General features: G+C 41.3%; 1 protein-coding gene across 1 annotated transcript; it reads right to left on the bottom strand.

Annotated features, from left to right (window-relative positions):
* Positions 1-1692: 1692 nt before the first annotated feature.
* On the bottom strand, positions 1693-14222 carry recql4 (RecQ helicase-like 4). Its single transcript, XM_069694209.1, has 28 exons — positions 13841-14222; positions 13618-13651; positions 13280-13386; positions 12951-13097; positions 12637-12794; positions 11355-12435; positions 11164-11246; positions 10976-11075; positions 10506-10674; positions 9936-10046; positions 9541-9708; positions 9354-9446; positions 9125-9261; positions 8866-8949; positions 8420-8608; positions 7857-8039; positions 7514-7715; positions 7111-7304; positions 6845-6928; positions 6015-6152; positions 5771-5875; positions 5429-5666; positions 5004-5133; positions 4662-4828; positions 4144-4321; positions 3382-3535; positions 2924-3032; positions 1693-2011 (listed from the first exon to the last, which is right to left on the bottom strand). The coding sequence occupies exons 1-28, from the start codon at positions 13928-13930 to the stop codon at positions 1890-1892; spliced, it is 4755 nt and encodes a 1584-aa protein (XP_069550310.1). The 5' UTR covers positions 13931-14222; the 3' UTR covers positions 1693-1889.
* Positions 14223-14884: the final 662 nt, after the last annotated feature.

Below are 14884 nucleotides of genomic sequence, written 5' to 3'. Positions count from 1 at the left end.
TAAAAATGATTTAACTTTCTTTGCAGTATAGATGTGCAAATTAATTGAAAATTAATTGCGAAGATGAGATTTTTAAGTTTTACTTATGTCAAATGTTTTGTTTGCATATTATGTTCCAGTTTAATATAATTGATCAGGTTGAGTTTAATGGTGATATATCATAGTATTGTTATTCTACAGTCAGATGTTATTTACTGAATGTCGCGGGTTGTAAAGATTTCGTGATCGACTCCAAGAAGAATAGTTGCCAACATAACAAATAACGGAGACCCATTACATACATTTACAAAGCAGATGATACAACTTTATGCTCTCTTAATGCGAATAAAAAAATTTTTTTTTAAAGATTTGGGGTCAGCTCCACTTTACAAAACCTGTTTTCACATTTCCTTGTCTGTCTACATCTACTTTCCATCTGCCAAAGCCAAAGTCTAGTTCATGATTAAACATTCTGCAGGAGTGGCTGTTGACTCTTCATTGATCAGCTTTGTCTAACCTTTCCCAGAAAATGACCCAGTTTTTACCTGTTTCACCCACACAGGTGTATCTGTTCTCACGTGGCAGCTAAATCCAGGAAGATGCGTCTTCTGGGTGAAGCCGTTTTAGGTTCGGAACACTTTGCAAATTTCGGAACCTTGTATTGATCACTTAACATGTCTGTACCATTCATAACATGGAACAATGTTCTCTACATTGTGGCAACATCCCATTTTAAATTACCCATCCACCGAGATTAACAGATGAACAGTTTAATAGACGGTGAACTGCTCCCAAGCATATATGCTCATTGTAAACATTTCTTAACATTTTATGACTTGTTGTCAGAGACAAAGCAGATATGTAAAAGCCAGAGTCCACCATTATTACACAGTGAAGATCAGGCTGCCTCTCTGGCTGTGCAGCAGCACTGCCGGGTCTCATCCTCTTATGTCATCTGACCTGCGTTTCATTTGAATTTAGTTCCAAAAAAGGAAAAAGGCCAGGCAGTTGCAGAATAGTGATGAAGTGATTCATTTATGAAGTATTTCGCTTCTGTCTTTTACTGCAACAAAAATCAATTACAGTAAAACGCTGCTATCGATGTTTACAATTCACAGGGGTCATGTGTGTTTGATGAAGCTGAGTACATTAAAAAAAAAAAAAGAAAAAAAAAAAGGGGTGATTGATATATTCCTGTCAACACAAGTCAATATTTGCTTTATCGAGTCAACAGTCATGGTGTGATGGTGGAGAGGAGGAATCTATTATTACTTCCTTGTTATCGGTTCTTTTCTGGACCTGGGATTTTTTTTTTGTGACGTTTGAGTGTTTGGTTTTTGGTGAGATTGTTTGCGACAATAACTCTTTCATCATGGTTTCTTTGAATAGCTTTTCTTTTTTCTTTTTTTTAAGTTCCCACTGGTTTTCTAAGAGGTTTAATCCAAAGTTGTTGTTTTTTAATAAATATCACTAGAATAGGTAGCACTTTGGTAGCACTTACTTTTAGCACTTTGTAGTTTGGCTTTCTTGAAGAAATTGTATTTTCTTGATTCTTGTTGTTCTGGGTTTTGTACCCTCATGGTTGAAATGCACTTATTGTAAGTCGCTTTGGATAAAAGCGTCTGCTAAATGAAATGTAATGGAATGTAATGTAAAAGAACAAGCTAGAATTTTTTTTTTTTTTTTTTTAATTATTGCCTCTAAAATAAAACTATTAAACAAATGTACAAAAATATGATATTCAACAAAACATCAACATGATGGAACATAAATATGAAATAGTTGGTGTTTCCGGTGAAATTCATCCAAAACTGATTTATGTAAAAGTCCACTGGTGGAGGAGTGACTGAGTCAGTGAGTGCACATCATGGTACCCTAACAGCGAATAACCCCTGAGCACGTCGGGTCGGTCACTTGAAGCGGATGATCTCCTGAGTGGCCATTCGGATGAGATGGTTGAAGTCAAACTGGATGTACTTCCTCCAGTAACGTCTGTCTTTGCCATAGATTTGAGCAGGATAACAAGGACTGCCTGAAACGCAGATTGGTTTTCAGCTACAGTGTAAATACAAGTCTGTATCCGAGGATCCACAGCAGATAAATACAGTTTCGGCCGAGCTTGTTGCTCAACTCTGAATACCTAACGCAGCCCACGTGAAAACAGTGTATAAATAAAAACTAAAAGGAGTACACGTGCAACTCATCCTCTGTTAAGTACTGCTATGAAACAAGTTTGTCGAAGTTAGTTTTGCTTAATGAGAGTCTGAAAAATGAGCAGGAAGTCAAAGTCTATTTTTCTGAATGCAGAGTAAATCCTAATGGGTTACGGACAAAATCAAACTCTGCTGACCTGCTGACACCAGCTCAGCGCTGCCATAATGACAACCTGTTTCTAACTTGAGTTAATATCTGGGCAATTATGTTACGACAACTAATACAATAATCAGTGAAAGATAAATCAACTGCGTAAAGGAAAATATGTTTGTAAATCGAGAGGCTACAAACCTTCAGAACTGGTTGAAATCTCCCAACTCAGGAAAACTAAACACTGACAATCTCACTTCTAAGTTGTTCTCTTGCGACCTCTAGAGGTCTAAAGCTTCAGCCCTTTTTTACGGGCGTGGGTAGATAGTCCGGTATCTGAAGTTAAACCTGTAACATGACACCTGCAAACACCTTCATGTTTAATGTAGTCCACTAATTCGGTGAGAAAAAATGCTGCTTAAGAGCAAAAACATTTGGTTAATTAATTAAATTAAATTGTACTTTAGCTGTGGATGGATACCTGTCTTTGTACATTATCTGGGAGCATGCTTAGGTGTGTGTGTGTGTGTGTGTGTGTGTGTGTGTGTGTGTGTGTGTGTGTGTGTGTGTGTGTGTGTGTGTGTGTGTGTGTGTGTGTGTGTGTGTGTGTGTGTGTGTGTGTGTGTGTGTGTGTCCTTACCGATGCCGTGCAAGATTCTGGCAACAGCTCTTCCAGAAAACTTCTCATCACTTCGGTTGGCAAGGAAACTTCTGATGTCGGCTCTGATCTGACTCTCCCAGTCCAACAGCTACAAATAAACACAAACACAACATAAGCCACAATATTCACAGGCATAAATTCAACTAAAACGGCGAATGGTCTGCAATTATGTAGTGCCCTCAGAAGGCTTACAAAGCACTTTACATATTTCGCCTCTCATTCAGGCACACACACTCACACGATGGTGCTAGAGCTGCCATGCAAGGAGCTCGCCTGCCATCGGGAGTATTTGCGGTTCAGTGCGTTGCCCAAGGACACTTCAGCATGTGGACAAGTGTAACAGGGGACTAAACCGCCAACCATTCAATAAGTGGACAACCATGCTCGACCATCTGAGCCACAGCCGGCCCCTAAAGCTGTCGAAATGTGTTTTTCACCTTGTATTTGTCGAGCTCCTCGAGGTCCGCTGGTTTGAGGGTGTGGTCTCTGTCTCGCCTCTTGTCGAAGTACTCGGAAAGAAGGTTTTTCAGCTGCAAACTGCGACTCTGGTCCAAATCATCCACACGGGACGAAACACTCTGGAAGGCAACACTGGAAGACAACACGCATAAAGTTAAGACACGTAACACGGAGTGCTGACGAGCATAACTACAGATTGATGATTGCAATCCTGCCACTGACAGTTATTTTCTTAAAGATTCATCTTTTTTGGTTATTCAAATTTTCCTATGAATTGTTTTATCTACAAATCATTTTAAGTAAATAGCAACAACAACAAACAAAAAAAGCCATCAGTTTCCCAAAGCTCAGTTTGACTAAACAACACTACAACTCTTTACTGTCACAGAACATCATAGACTATGATTTTAAACATTTTTGCCAATCAATTTGCCAAATATCACTTTAATTAAAGTTAAAAGATAAAAAAATAATAACTTGACAAATAGTTTTAATAACTTGTAACATCGATCAATCTAAGATTTGGGTGGAGTTCACCAAATCATAATTTAAATTTAGGAAATGCAAACGTGATATAACAAAGGCAAGACCAAAAAACATCTGTAAAACACTCTTAGTGAGCTCCGACAGTTTATCTTTCAAGAAACTAAACACAAACATCAGTAAGCTGAGCTGGAGATGAACTGTGTGGTACATTTGACCGATGGACAGCAGTGGCAGCTTTTAAAAACTGATTGTACCTCTTGAAGGCCTTAAAAGAGGATGTCAGCTGATACAGCTGCGTTCTCTCTTGGTCCTGTACTCGATTGTGGAGGAACTGACTAACTCTGTCCATCTCCTCGTCACTCAGGTCGCCGTAGGAACGGAAGTGGAAGGAAGGGGAGGAGAATTCAACCAGAATGCCGCTACGTCCGCCAGCTGAAAAAAAACCAAATGTTAATGAGCAAAAGCTGCTGTGACCCAACGGGAAATAAAGAGAAACTTTGGGACAACATTAAACAAAGGCACCAAACTGAATGTGAATTGGAGGAGCGCAGTATCTAAAACATCTCGGCCACCAGGACCCACCATCCATCAGAAGGGACGAATAAGGTCAGAAGGAGAGAGTGTTGTAAGTATGTGGAACGAAAACTAACACAGTTGGCGTGAATATTTGAAGATAATTAGTGATATAATATTAAAAAAAGACAGAAAGCTTTGTGTAAAATGTTTTAATGGTTTAAAATAGCACAGTTTACAAGCACCCTCATCAACAAACCTCTGTCAGTGCTCCACTGCAGCTGTCGGAGTCCTCGCTTCACAAGAGGAAGCTGCCATCCCATCGTGTCCGCGACCTCGACGACGTCGAACTCCAGCTGACTGCACGTCTCCACGCGCTCGCCTGCCATCCGCCTCCTGGCCAACACCACGGCAACCGGATGACAACTGAGGGGAAGAAAGAAGTTATAGGAAACAAACCTGATCAAAGTTGAACCGTTTTTTTTTTCTTTTAAATTTAAAATTTGTCGTGATGAAGTCCTTCGACAGTCCAACTACATTTCATCATGGAAACAAACGGAGACGTGTTGGATGTGTCAAAACACAGACAAACACTTCCTACATTTTAGTGATTCTCTGGAGCTGTCTCGGCCCATCGTAGCAGCTGACTTTACACACAGACGTGGTGGGGTGGAGGAGCTCCACAAAGCGCCGTGGGTGCAGCTCCAGGTAGCAGAGCAGCGTCTCCACACCTGAAAAAGAAACACGCAGATATAAACGTTTACCATTTTGCTCACCTAATTTTGACAACTGTCCTGATTCTAACCGTTTTTATTTCAACTTCTTTCCTTTTAATGCTGGTATTTTTGGTTTATGTGACATGGCGTAGAATTTAAGTGACATAAAAAAAAATTTTTTTTTTTTTTTTAAACATCTCAGTGCATCAAGTCAGAAATGATTTTAAAAAACATGTTTATTTTTATGTGCTTTCCAGGAACATATATTAGCTTTGCTTCGCTTCATTGACTGACGTATGTTCCCACTCACCTTCCTCTGTGATGTCCAGAGCCTCGACAGTCTCCTGGATGGGAATCGCTCTCTCGTGTGTGTGACACACTCGCTCCCTGGGCCAAACACTGCTCTCCGCTTCCTGGTTCCTCTGCCAATCAGCCCCCTTGTCTTCAATTGACTGCTCTTCTCTTCTCTCTTCTCCCTCCTCCGTTTCCTCTCCTTCATTTCTTTCTTCATGGACGGGGAGCTCAGCTGAGTCAAGATCTGACGTCTCCTTGCAGTAAAAACGAGCTCGTATCACACTCATTTGCTTCAGTGTTATTTGCATTTAATTGTTTTCTATGAAGATAATAATGAACCATTTTCCCTTTTAATTACCTGTGCAGCAGTGGGTTCTGGTTTCTCTTGCTGAGTAGGAGGTTTCACGCTGCTGTCCCGATCACGTTCATCCATCATCTCCAACAGCTCAGAGTCGTCAACGTCCTACACGCGCAGACAGATTTTTTTTATTTTGTTTACTTTACTGAAAGTTTTAGTTTGAGTACAATGGACTGCAGACCAAAAAAAAAAAAACTTTTTGGAGCAGCATGCAAACTAAAGACACACAGAAAGGAGGAGTTACCTCAAAGAGTTGCTGTTCTTTCTGGTGAATCTGTTTACATTTACATGCTGGGAAAACTTTCTGGACCAGTCTTTTCACTGTATAGTAGTCCACTGTGTCTGCATAGATATGGCGACGGAGCTCATGGAGATCCGCACCCTGCGCGCGCACACACACACACACACACACACACACACACACACACACACACACACACACACACACACACACACACACACACACAATTAATTTACAATTGGAACATGTGATATGAATGACAGGTAGATAAAAGAAGAAAAAATACTCAAGCCTAAGTATGTTAGTAGATATGAACTATCTAAGCATTACAAAGACAAAAACAGAACATTACTATGATGAACACAACTGAGGACATCGTTAAAAACACACATACAGCCAACATAGCTGAGTTGTGGCAACATCACTTTCTTTCAATCCATTTGTATTTAACATTTTGTGAATTATTTTACAGCAATAGAATAAACAGAGATAACAGTATCATCTTAGAATTCGGACATCGTAATATCACGATAAGGCATGAATGTCGTCTTTTCTTGGTCTTAAAGGCGGCAGCACAGTCAAGTGATGTAATTTTCTTAACATATGACTTTTCTACCTTCTCTATCGTTTGTATTTAACCACTTAGGCATTATATCCACATTACTGTTGAATATTCAAATCTCATTGGGTAAATATTTTGTGAAAGCACCAACAGTCATCCTTACTATATCATCACAATATCGAGGTATTTGCTTAAATCATTAAAAAAAAAATCCATATCAACCAGCCATAATCAGGACACGTTCTTCCTATGAGGACTGTTTAATTCTCACCTCAGGGTCCAGGAAGAGGTGACAGTGAGCCGGTTCTCCATCTCTCCCTGCCCTCCCGATTTCCTGCACATAGCTCTCAAAGCTCTGTAACAAAACGTGTCCCATATAAATAAAGACAGTCAAGAAGAAAAAGAGATTCTAAACTCATTTTGGATGCAGAAAGTGAGGGAGAGAGCCAGATGTATAGGAGTCAAAGTATTTCATTGTGCTTCCAAGTCCACCATGACGAGACTTTTTTTTTTAATATAAATCAGACCACTACCCACCTTAGGCATGTTGTAATGGATGATACCACGGACGTCAGATTTATCCAGGCCCATGCCGAACGCCACCGTGGCCACCACGAGTCTGAGCTCTCCACACATGAAATTGTTCTGTACACGTCGACGCTCTGACCCCGACAGGCCGGCGTGGTACGACTCAGCCTGCCATTTCAGCGGTTTACGAATCTTCTTACGTGCTAAACACGGAAAGACAAGATATTGTGAAGAAAAAAGCTGAGTCAAAGAGACAGAAGGAGAAAATATGAACTGTGGTAAAGGCTTTTTAAAAGGGAAATAATAATGATTTCCGTACCAGATATTAACATTCCACCCTTTCACCCTCCACGTTCATCTCTCTCCTCAAGTAAAGTCGTTTTTAAATCATGCAAAAATATCCCACACTCACCCAGTTCTTTCTTTCTCTGTCCTACAGGGTTGTGTTGTGTTTGGTTGATGCCACTTGTTTGGTTGTTTTCTTTCACTAGCACCCCCTGCAGGCAGGTTCGGAGCAGTGCGGCCACACGAACAGTCTCCTCTCTTCTGGTGCAGTAGACGATGATGGAGTCCAGACAACCAAAACGGTCTCCTTTCAACAGGGACACTAAAGCCTGAAAATATAAAGATGGAAGAGACACAGAGAGGGGAGAAAAAAAAAAAAGAAAAAAAAAGACAATTGTAAATATTATTAGACAGACACGACGGAAGGATTCATGGAAGTGCTGTAGATCTTGTGTTGGTACTCATCAAACCTGATCCTTTTCTTTATCCATGGACACAGACAGATTCAGGTTTGTAGGCACAGCAGCATATCTGACAGCGATGCCGTTCTGATCGCTGATGTTCAGATGTTGAGCGATGTCCTGAGCAGTGGACATTGTGGCTGTAGCCGTGAGTCCCAGCAAGCATTGCACTCCCAGGCGCTCCCGTAGTACCTACAAACAAACACCGCATAAAATACTTTTTAGCTTTTCGCTTGCTGAAAAGAAAACTTTTATTTTACTTTTAATTTTTTGTATTATAATCAAGAGAAACACCGCTTGTTCTAAGCGGGGAACTGAGATTGTTAAGCACGTAAAGAGAAAGCACACATTGGCAGCTGATCAGACTTGTGAATTATAAAACTCTTTTTTACTCTCCAATATTGTTTCAGAGTTTTCAATCCCATCTTGAGGACAGCTCATGTCCACTCATAGAAAAATCCACACATTATTTATAGTGAGTATAATGTACACTTTACTGCAGCTTCATTAATAAATGATAAATGGGTCAACTCGCAGTCCAGGAATCCAGAAAGACACCATCATTAACCCACCTTACAGAGCCTCAGGTAGCAGGGTCTGAAGTTGTGTGACCACTCTGAGACACAATGAGCTTCGTCTATACAGGCAAAGGCCACAGGAGGGAGCTCCTGAGCAGAAGGCAGACATCCTGAGCCTGAACCTCCTCCACCAACAAGGGCCTCTGGAGAGAGGAGCAACATACACACCTGGCCTGACTTCACCTGGAGACACAGAAGGAGAGCATTTTACTGAACATAGTACAGATTTACTTCAAGTTTAAAGATAGCATAGATGGGTTTGTATTCTGGATTTTTATTTTTAGATCCAATATTGACTTTGATAGCTCATGCTCATGCAAATTGGTTGAGTCTGCATAAATTATCGCAATCACGAGGTCATGATTTCCTGGAAGGACTGACTAATGCGGATCAGTCATGGCAAGGCTGATACCTGAACCACTTCCTTTTACATCCGTTACCTTTTCTATTGCAGCTTCTCTCTGTTTCATCGTCATGTTGGAGTGAATACAGGCAGCCTTCAGTTTGGCTGGCAGGCCAGACAACTATATACATACACAGACACACACACACACACACACACACACACACACACACACACACACACACACACACACACACACACACACACACGACATACACAAAAGAATCTGTCAGCTGCATCACTGATCTGAGAACAGCTCTTTTTCCATCTATTGTGAGTAGGATCAGAGTGTTTACCTGATCATCCATCAGAGAGACTAGAGGTGAAATGACCAAAGTGATGCATTTTGATCGCTGTGCATACAGGTAAGCTGGGAGCTGATAGCACAATGATTTACCCATCCCAGTTGACAGCACAACGAGGGTAGAGAGACCTAAAGAGAGAGCAAGAAACAGACAACCATTTCCACAGAGATTATAGATATGCAGATGTGTGCAGGTGCATAAGGTTATGTTCTGTACATACCTGACAGGATCCTCATGATGGCTTCCTCCTGTCCTGATCTAAATGATTGATAGCCAAGGTCTTGTAGAGCTGCATACACTTCATCAGGAGTTTCTGAACAACAGAGACAAAAAATATATATATTTTTAAACAAATGTCTGTTGCATAATACAATTCAGGGTTTTCAGAATAAGTTGACAGTTTTTACCCTGAACTTTCCCATCATCTGTGAGCTGATAAAGTGGCTCCATGGGTGGTGGAGGAGCAGGACGTTCATAGTCGGGACGAATCACATTCAGCAGCACCTCATCTTTATGTTTGATGTCCACTTCCTTTTCCTGTTGGTGTTGCTCCGCTTTGATGCTGGGAGATGCCACTGAGTTGCACAAACACGTTAGAATTTAAACATACACAAAAAGGATGTTGACAAGGGTGTGAGGTAAATACATTTATTACTAATTCTACGATTTCAACAAGCACATCTCCACATCTCTAGAACTTCTCAAAGGGAAAGAAAAAAAAATAAATGTAAAGCAAACAATAATGCCACAAACAAAGTGGTTAGTTGAGGTGGAAAGCAGTGTAGAAGTTCAACAGTTTTACCCAGAGGCTGAGATCGCAGCGTTCCCGTCGCCCTGGCAACCTCCTCCAGGGTGGGCAGTTCGAATGGCTCCTCTTCAGCAGGCTTGTCCTCAGTAACAGGAGGTGGAGGAGCTAAAAAGAACACATTTGACACTATATTGTTTGTGCTTGCATGACAGGAGGTGGAGCGTAACCACGTAGAAATATAAACAATTGATCATTTATATCACAGTACATTGTCCGTTAGGAGTCTGGAATTTCTACAATGGCCCTGATGTGTTCAAGCCAACCTGTGTATTTAATAACAGTTCTATAGTGTTAGTTATATAGTTAATAATGAATGTTTATTAAGTAAAAATCAACCCATACTGTTGTCAATGCAGTATACAACAATCAGTGGGGTCTAGTTGGGAAGACGAGGTGATACTTGTTCAAGGTTTTTTTTTACTATGAATGCTGCCTAACTTTGTTCTGTAGAATATAGAAACTCTATATTTAAAAGGTAGAAGCACCTGAAATTCCGTGCAGGAGAAGCATACATGTTTAATCTAAAGAAAATGAATCAGTGCGTACGCGTGTTGCTGTGTTTACCTCGTCCCTTGCATTCATTAGCCCAGTGTCCCGTCCCTCCACACTTGTAGCAGGTGTCCCCCTGCTGACTCAGCCCTCCTCTGAAGCCACCTCTCCACCTTCCTCTGCCAAACTGTCCACTGCCTCCACCAAAACGCTCTCCTTTCAGCTGGAACTTCTGCATGTACAACTGCAACACACAGAGATTAATGACACAAAAACACTTCTTTTTTTTTTTAAAGTCTGAAAACGTTTGGAATTATGAGTTATTGTCATAATTTATGAATTATGTTAAAATGGATGCATGTAGGACACTTCTGAGATTAAGATCAAATCAGCAAATACATAAAATGAGTAAATACATCCTATCTCCACAATAATTACAGGTTTTGTATGTTTAGTCTGATTTAAATCGATAGTAAAATAGAGATGATTTGTGATATTTTGAAAGGAATCATAATCAAAGTAAATTACAGCAATTTTAACCTTACCTGTCTGCGCATAGCCATCCCTCTCAGTGCATATCCTTTGACATGAGATTTCTTCTTCAGATTTATCTTCACAAAGTTACCCTCCGCGCCTTTCATGGCTCTGTCAAAATGAGCAAAAAATAGTTCCCAGGTTACAAGTAGAGATATTAAAATGTTATTTTGTAGTCCAAGTACATATTCAGTCTCACCTGGCTGCGACAGCCTGCGTCCGATATAGTCTCTTAGCTCCAAATTCCTCGTCTATTTCTCCTAACAAGTTCTCCTGTGGCACCTTGACAGATATAGGACTCTTTCAGATAATCTTCACTACATGCATTTGTACAAATAAATAGCATATACTGTCGTATGCTCTGAAATGGATATTAATTCCCCTACTCACCTTTTTTGGTTCCTTGGTTTCTTTCTCCTCTCCATCTTCTTTTCCTTTTTTCTTGGTTCTCTTTTTCTTCCCGACTCCTCCAGGAGCTGGACTTACATCTGAGCTCTCCTCTTTCTTTTTACCATTCCTCCGCTTCTTTCTTACTGCTCCTTCCTCTGTAGTATCTCCCTCCATGTCCCCCCCCTCTCTCTGCCTCTTCCTCCCCCGCTTTTTACCTTTGGATTTGGGACTATTCTTATTATTGTCTCCTGGTGTTATAAGTGTTGCCTGTCCTCTTTCCATCTCCTCACCTCCCTTGCTCTTCTCTTTTCCTTCCCCTCCTCCTTTCCCTTTTCCAGAGTGTCGTCCAGCAGATTTCGATGCACCGTCACTGACTATTTCATCCCCCGTGATGTTCTCAAACCTTCCATCTCCTCCCTCTGCATCCGTTCCTTCTTTTTCTGCTCTTCCACCTTCTTGTATTTCCTCTCCTGTTTCTTGACTCCTTTCTCTCTCTCTCCTGTTCTCCACATCCATCTCCTGGTTGCCTGCTCCGGGTTTCTCCTCAGCTCCCAACTCTCCAAATACCTGACACCTCTCCAGCCACTTCCTGTCAACAAAGTTCAGCCTGGTGGCAGGAGAGGGCCGTCCTCCGGAACCTTTGCCGATGATTTCTCCTTTGAAACCTCCAAGAAACTGTGAGCTTCCTTTCAGCCCAACTGGAGTTCCAATATCTGCAGAATCAATACCCTGATGGGGAAGAGTTTTTAATGTTTCAGCCTCCATTTTGCCTCCTAAAGCTCCATTACTTTCATTTAGCACGCCTGTGGCATCTCCTTCTGAAGTTCCTACAGTATGTTGAGGAGATAAAGATGACAACAGGCCAGATGACCTGGCTGGAGGAGCTAAGATGGAGGCACTGAACTTTGAAACAATGCCTTTACTACTTTCACCGCTGTTATTGCTGCTGCTGCAACTAGTAGCAGCATCTGCAGGTCCATCGCTAGAAAGTCTGACAGGTTCAAATGGTTCAACCGGCTCCTCGCGCTCCACTGGATGCAGCTTGATTGAAGCGAGGGACCCCAGACGTGGCTTAATTCCTCTGTAATCAAATACACAAAAACAGGATGGGGTCACACAAATCATCACGAAGTTAATCTATTCAAGGTTTTTATGTAACTGTCTGACTTGGAAACTCAACATGGTAGGAGTAAAACTATTGGCAGTGTTGGTAAACAGCATTAAAGTGAACAACCCTGATCATTTCCAGTTGACATTAAATTACTTTCCCTTGTTGAACTACCTTGGTGAGAAGGGTCTGGATTCGGGGCCCGTGGTTGTGGCCTTGGCGGCAGCAGCAGTAGAACTGGGGCTGTTTGTAGGTAAAGTTTGTCCATCTTTTAAGGAGTTTCGAGGTAGCCGACCAGGAAGGTACGATTTCTTCAATGAGACAGGTCTGTCCTTTTATAATAAAAGAAGACCGTAACAGTAATGTTAACACCAAATAAATGATCGCTACTGTGATTACTTTGTTGCTTCAACTTTGCACAATTAGGAGGTATTTAAGGGTACAGTTCTCCTCTCTTATACGATAACAAGTTCAGTCATGTGTTTTACCTTACTGAGTGAAGCCAAGTTGTTTTTAAGCTTTAGGCCATAATACAGGGAGGAAGCTTTGAGACTGTCTCTGTCCTGGGATGTCAGTCGGGGAGAAGACACCGGCAACGCACTGCGATTCAGATGGGCACCCCAGCTGTCCGATTCCTGAATTCACACAGAAACAAAGACAGAAAGAAAAAATGGTGGAACTTATAGAGGATGAATAATAAAGAGGGACACAGTGGCAGAGAATAACAAAGCAGTAGAGTACTCACAATAAAACAGAAGTTGTTGCAGTACAGTAAAAAAATTTGCAAACAGCTGCAGTCACAAACTTTCTTCAGTACCTTCTGGGCTGTGCTCAGCTCGGCTGTAGCTTGATCATGACCGCTGGCTGCATCACTGCTGCTGTTCTCTTTGGCTTGTTTCAAACGGCGGTACTCTTTATACAAATCTGCAAAGACACACAGAGTTGTTTTCCTCTGTCATGAAACTGAATGTCCCAAACAGCATAAGACAGCCACCGGATTCCCCCAACTGGGAGATCAAACATTCAGGTTTGTCCTTTTATTCGTCAGCCGTCTATGTGTGTGTGTGTGTGTGTGTGTGTGTGTGTGTGTGTGTGTGTGTGTGTGTGTGTGTGTGTGTGTGTGTGTCTGTAGTGTAATTTATGGTCAGTACTCACTCCTGGTCTCCTCTGCAGCCTGGTCAATGTCCTCCTGGAAGTTAAAGAGCTTTGTAATTTTCAGCTTTTATGAAAATGTTAACACGCTGCCAACAACACTATCTGTAGCAATAAGACCAAGTGGGTAAACAGAGGCACAATCAAAACACACACCATGCAAAACAAAGTGTCCTGCCATTGCTCATTTGCTGCCAGCTAATACGTGCTAAAACATTTAAATCACCTTGTTCGGTTTCCTCTGGTGCTGCTTGACAAACCCCTGCTCCCAGGTCTTCAGATTAAGTTTCACCTTGTTGTAGCGATCCATAGTCATCACAGGGTCGATGAACTACTGCATTTACCTGTCCGACTCATCCATTTCACTTTAAAATTACAAACACCATTTAAATTTGTATCATAACGTCAGTCAGGCGAAAGGTAGTTCACGTTATAAACGCGACTTTTTTTGCTCTCGTTTTTTTTTTTTTTTTTTTAATTAGCAACGAAAACTTGAAGGTTTTTAGCAACCCTTAGTCGCTTCAACATCTGTTTTCTCTAATAAACATCTCCGCATCTTGAAAAGACGAAAAACGCCGTAATGCGTATGCAGGTCCTCCTTCCGCTGTGTGTTGTTTACGATTTTCCCGCGCCGGAAAGTGACAGCTTGTGTTGCCAGGTCCTTCCGGTATCCCCCAATACCATAAAAACCTAGCTGAACTTATACCAAGTGGCAAAAAGCATTTCTTCAATGGTGTAAATATAGAGATGACAGAGATGAAAACGATGGTCGTTGTAGAAGTTGTGAATAAATTACATTTCGATTGCATATCTGTTTGATAACAAAATTGGCAACCTCATGTCGCGCAAGCGCTTCCTCTCGGCTCCACAGACTCCGCCCCCCTGCATTAAAGGGACAGGAGTGTTTAAAGGTCTCCGTGTACATTTCCCATAATTTCCACATTTTCATCTTTAGTTGATTATAGATTACGTCACAGTTTACCCATAACATTCCTTTCGATTAAATATTGTGAAGAAACACAACACTTATCAGTACACCAGCCCACAAAATGTAATAAAAACATACTTTTCAATAATATTCTTGTTTGGGGTTTTTTTCCCCCTTAGGACATAGCACAAGTGTTAGAAGAAATAAAACAATCTCATTTTGAGTTCTTGCAGTTCTGTGTTGAATCACTATCATTATGTGTAGTCGTTACATCAATTGTTTTAGTGCAATGGGCATCAAGTCTGACTATGCAGCATTCTTAATGGCACATAAGGCAACCTG

The sequence above is a fragment of the Brachyistius frenatus genome, unplaced genomic scaffold (assembly GCF_029030835.1).
Source record: "Brachyistius frenatus isolate BFR_SWC_R1_liver_20210118 unplaced genomic scaffold, ASM2903083v1 Contig_2, whole genome shotgun sequence".
In the NCBI taxonomy this organism is placed as follows: domain Eukaryota; kingdom Metazoa; phylum Chordata; class Actinopteri; family Embiotocidae; genus Brachyistius; species Brachyistius frenatus.
This window is presented reverse-complemented; position numbering and strand designations above follow the sequence as displayed.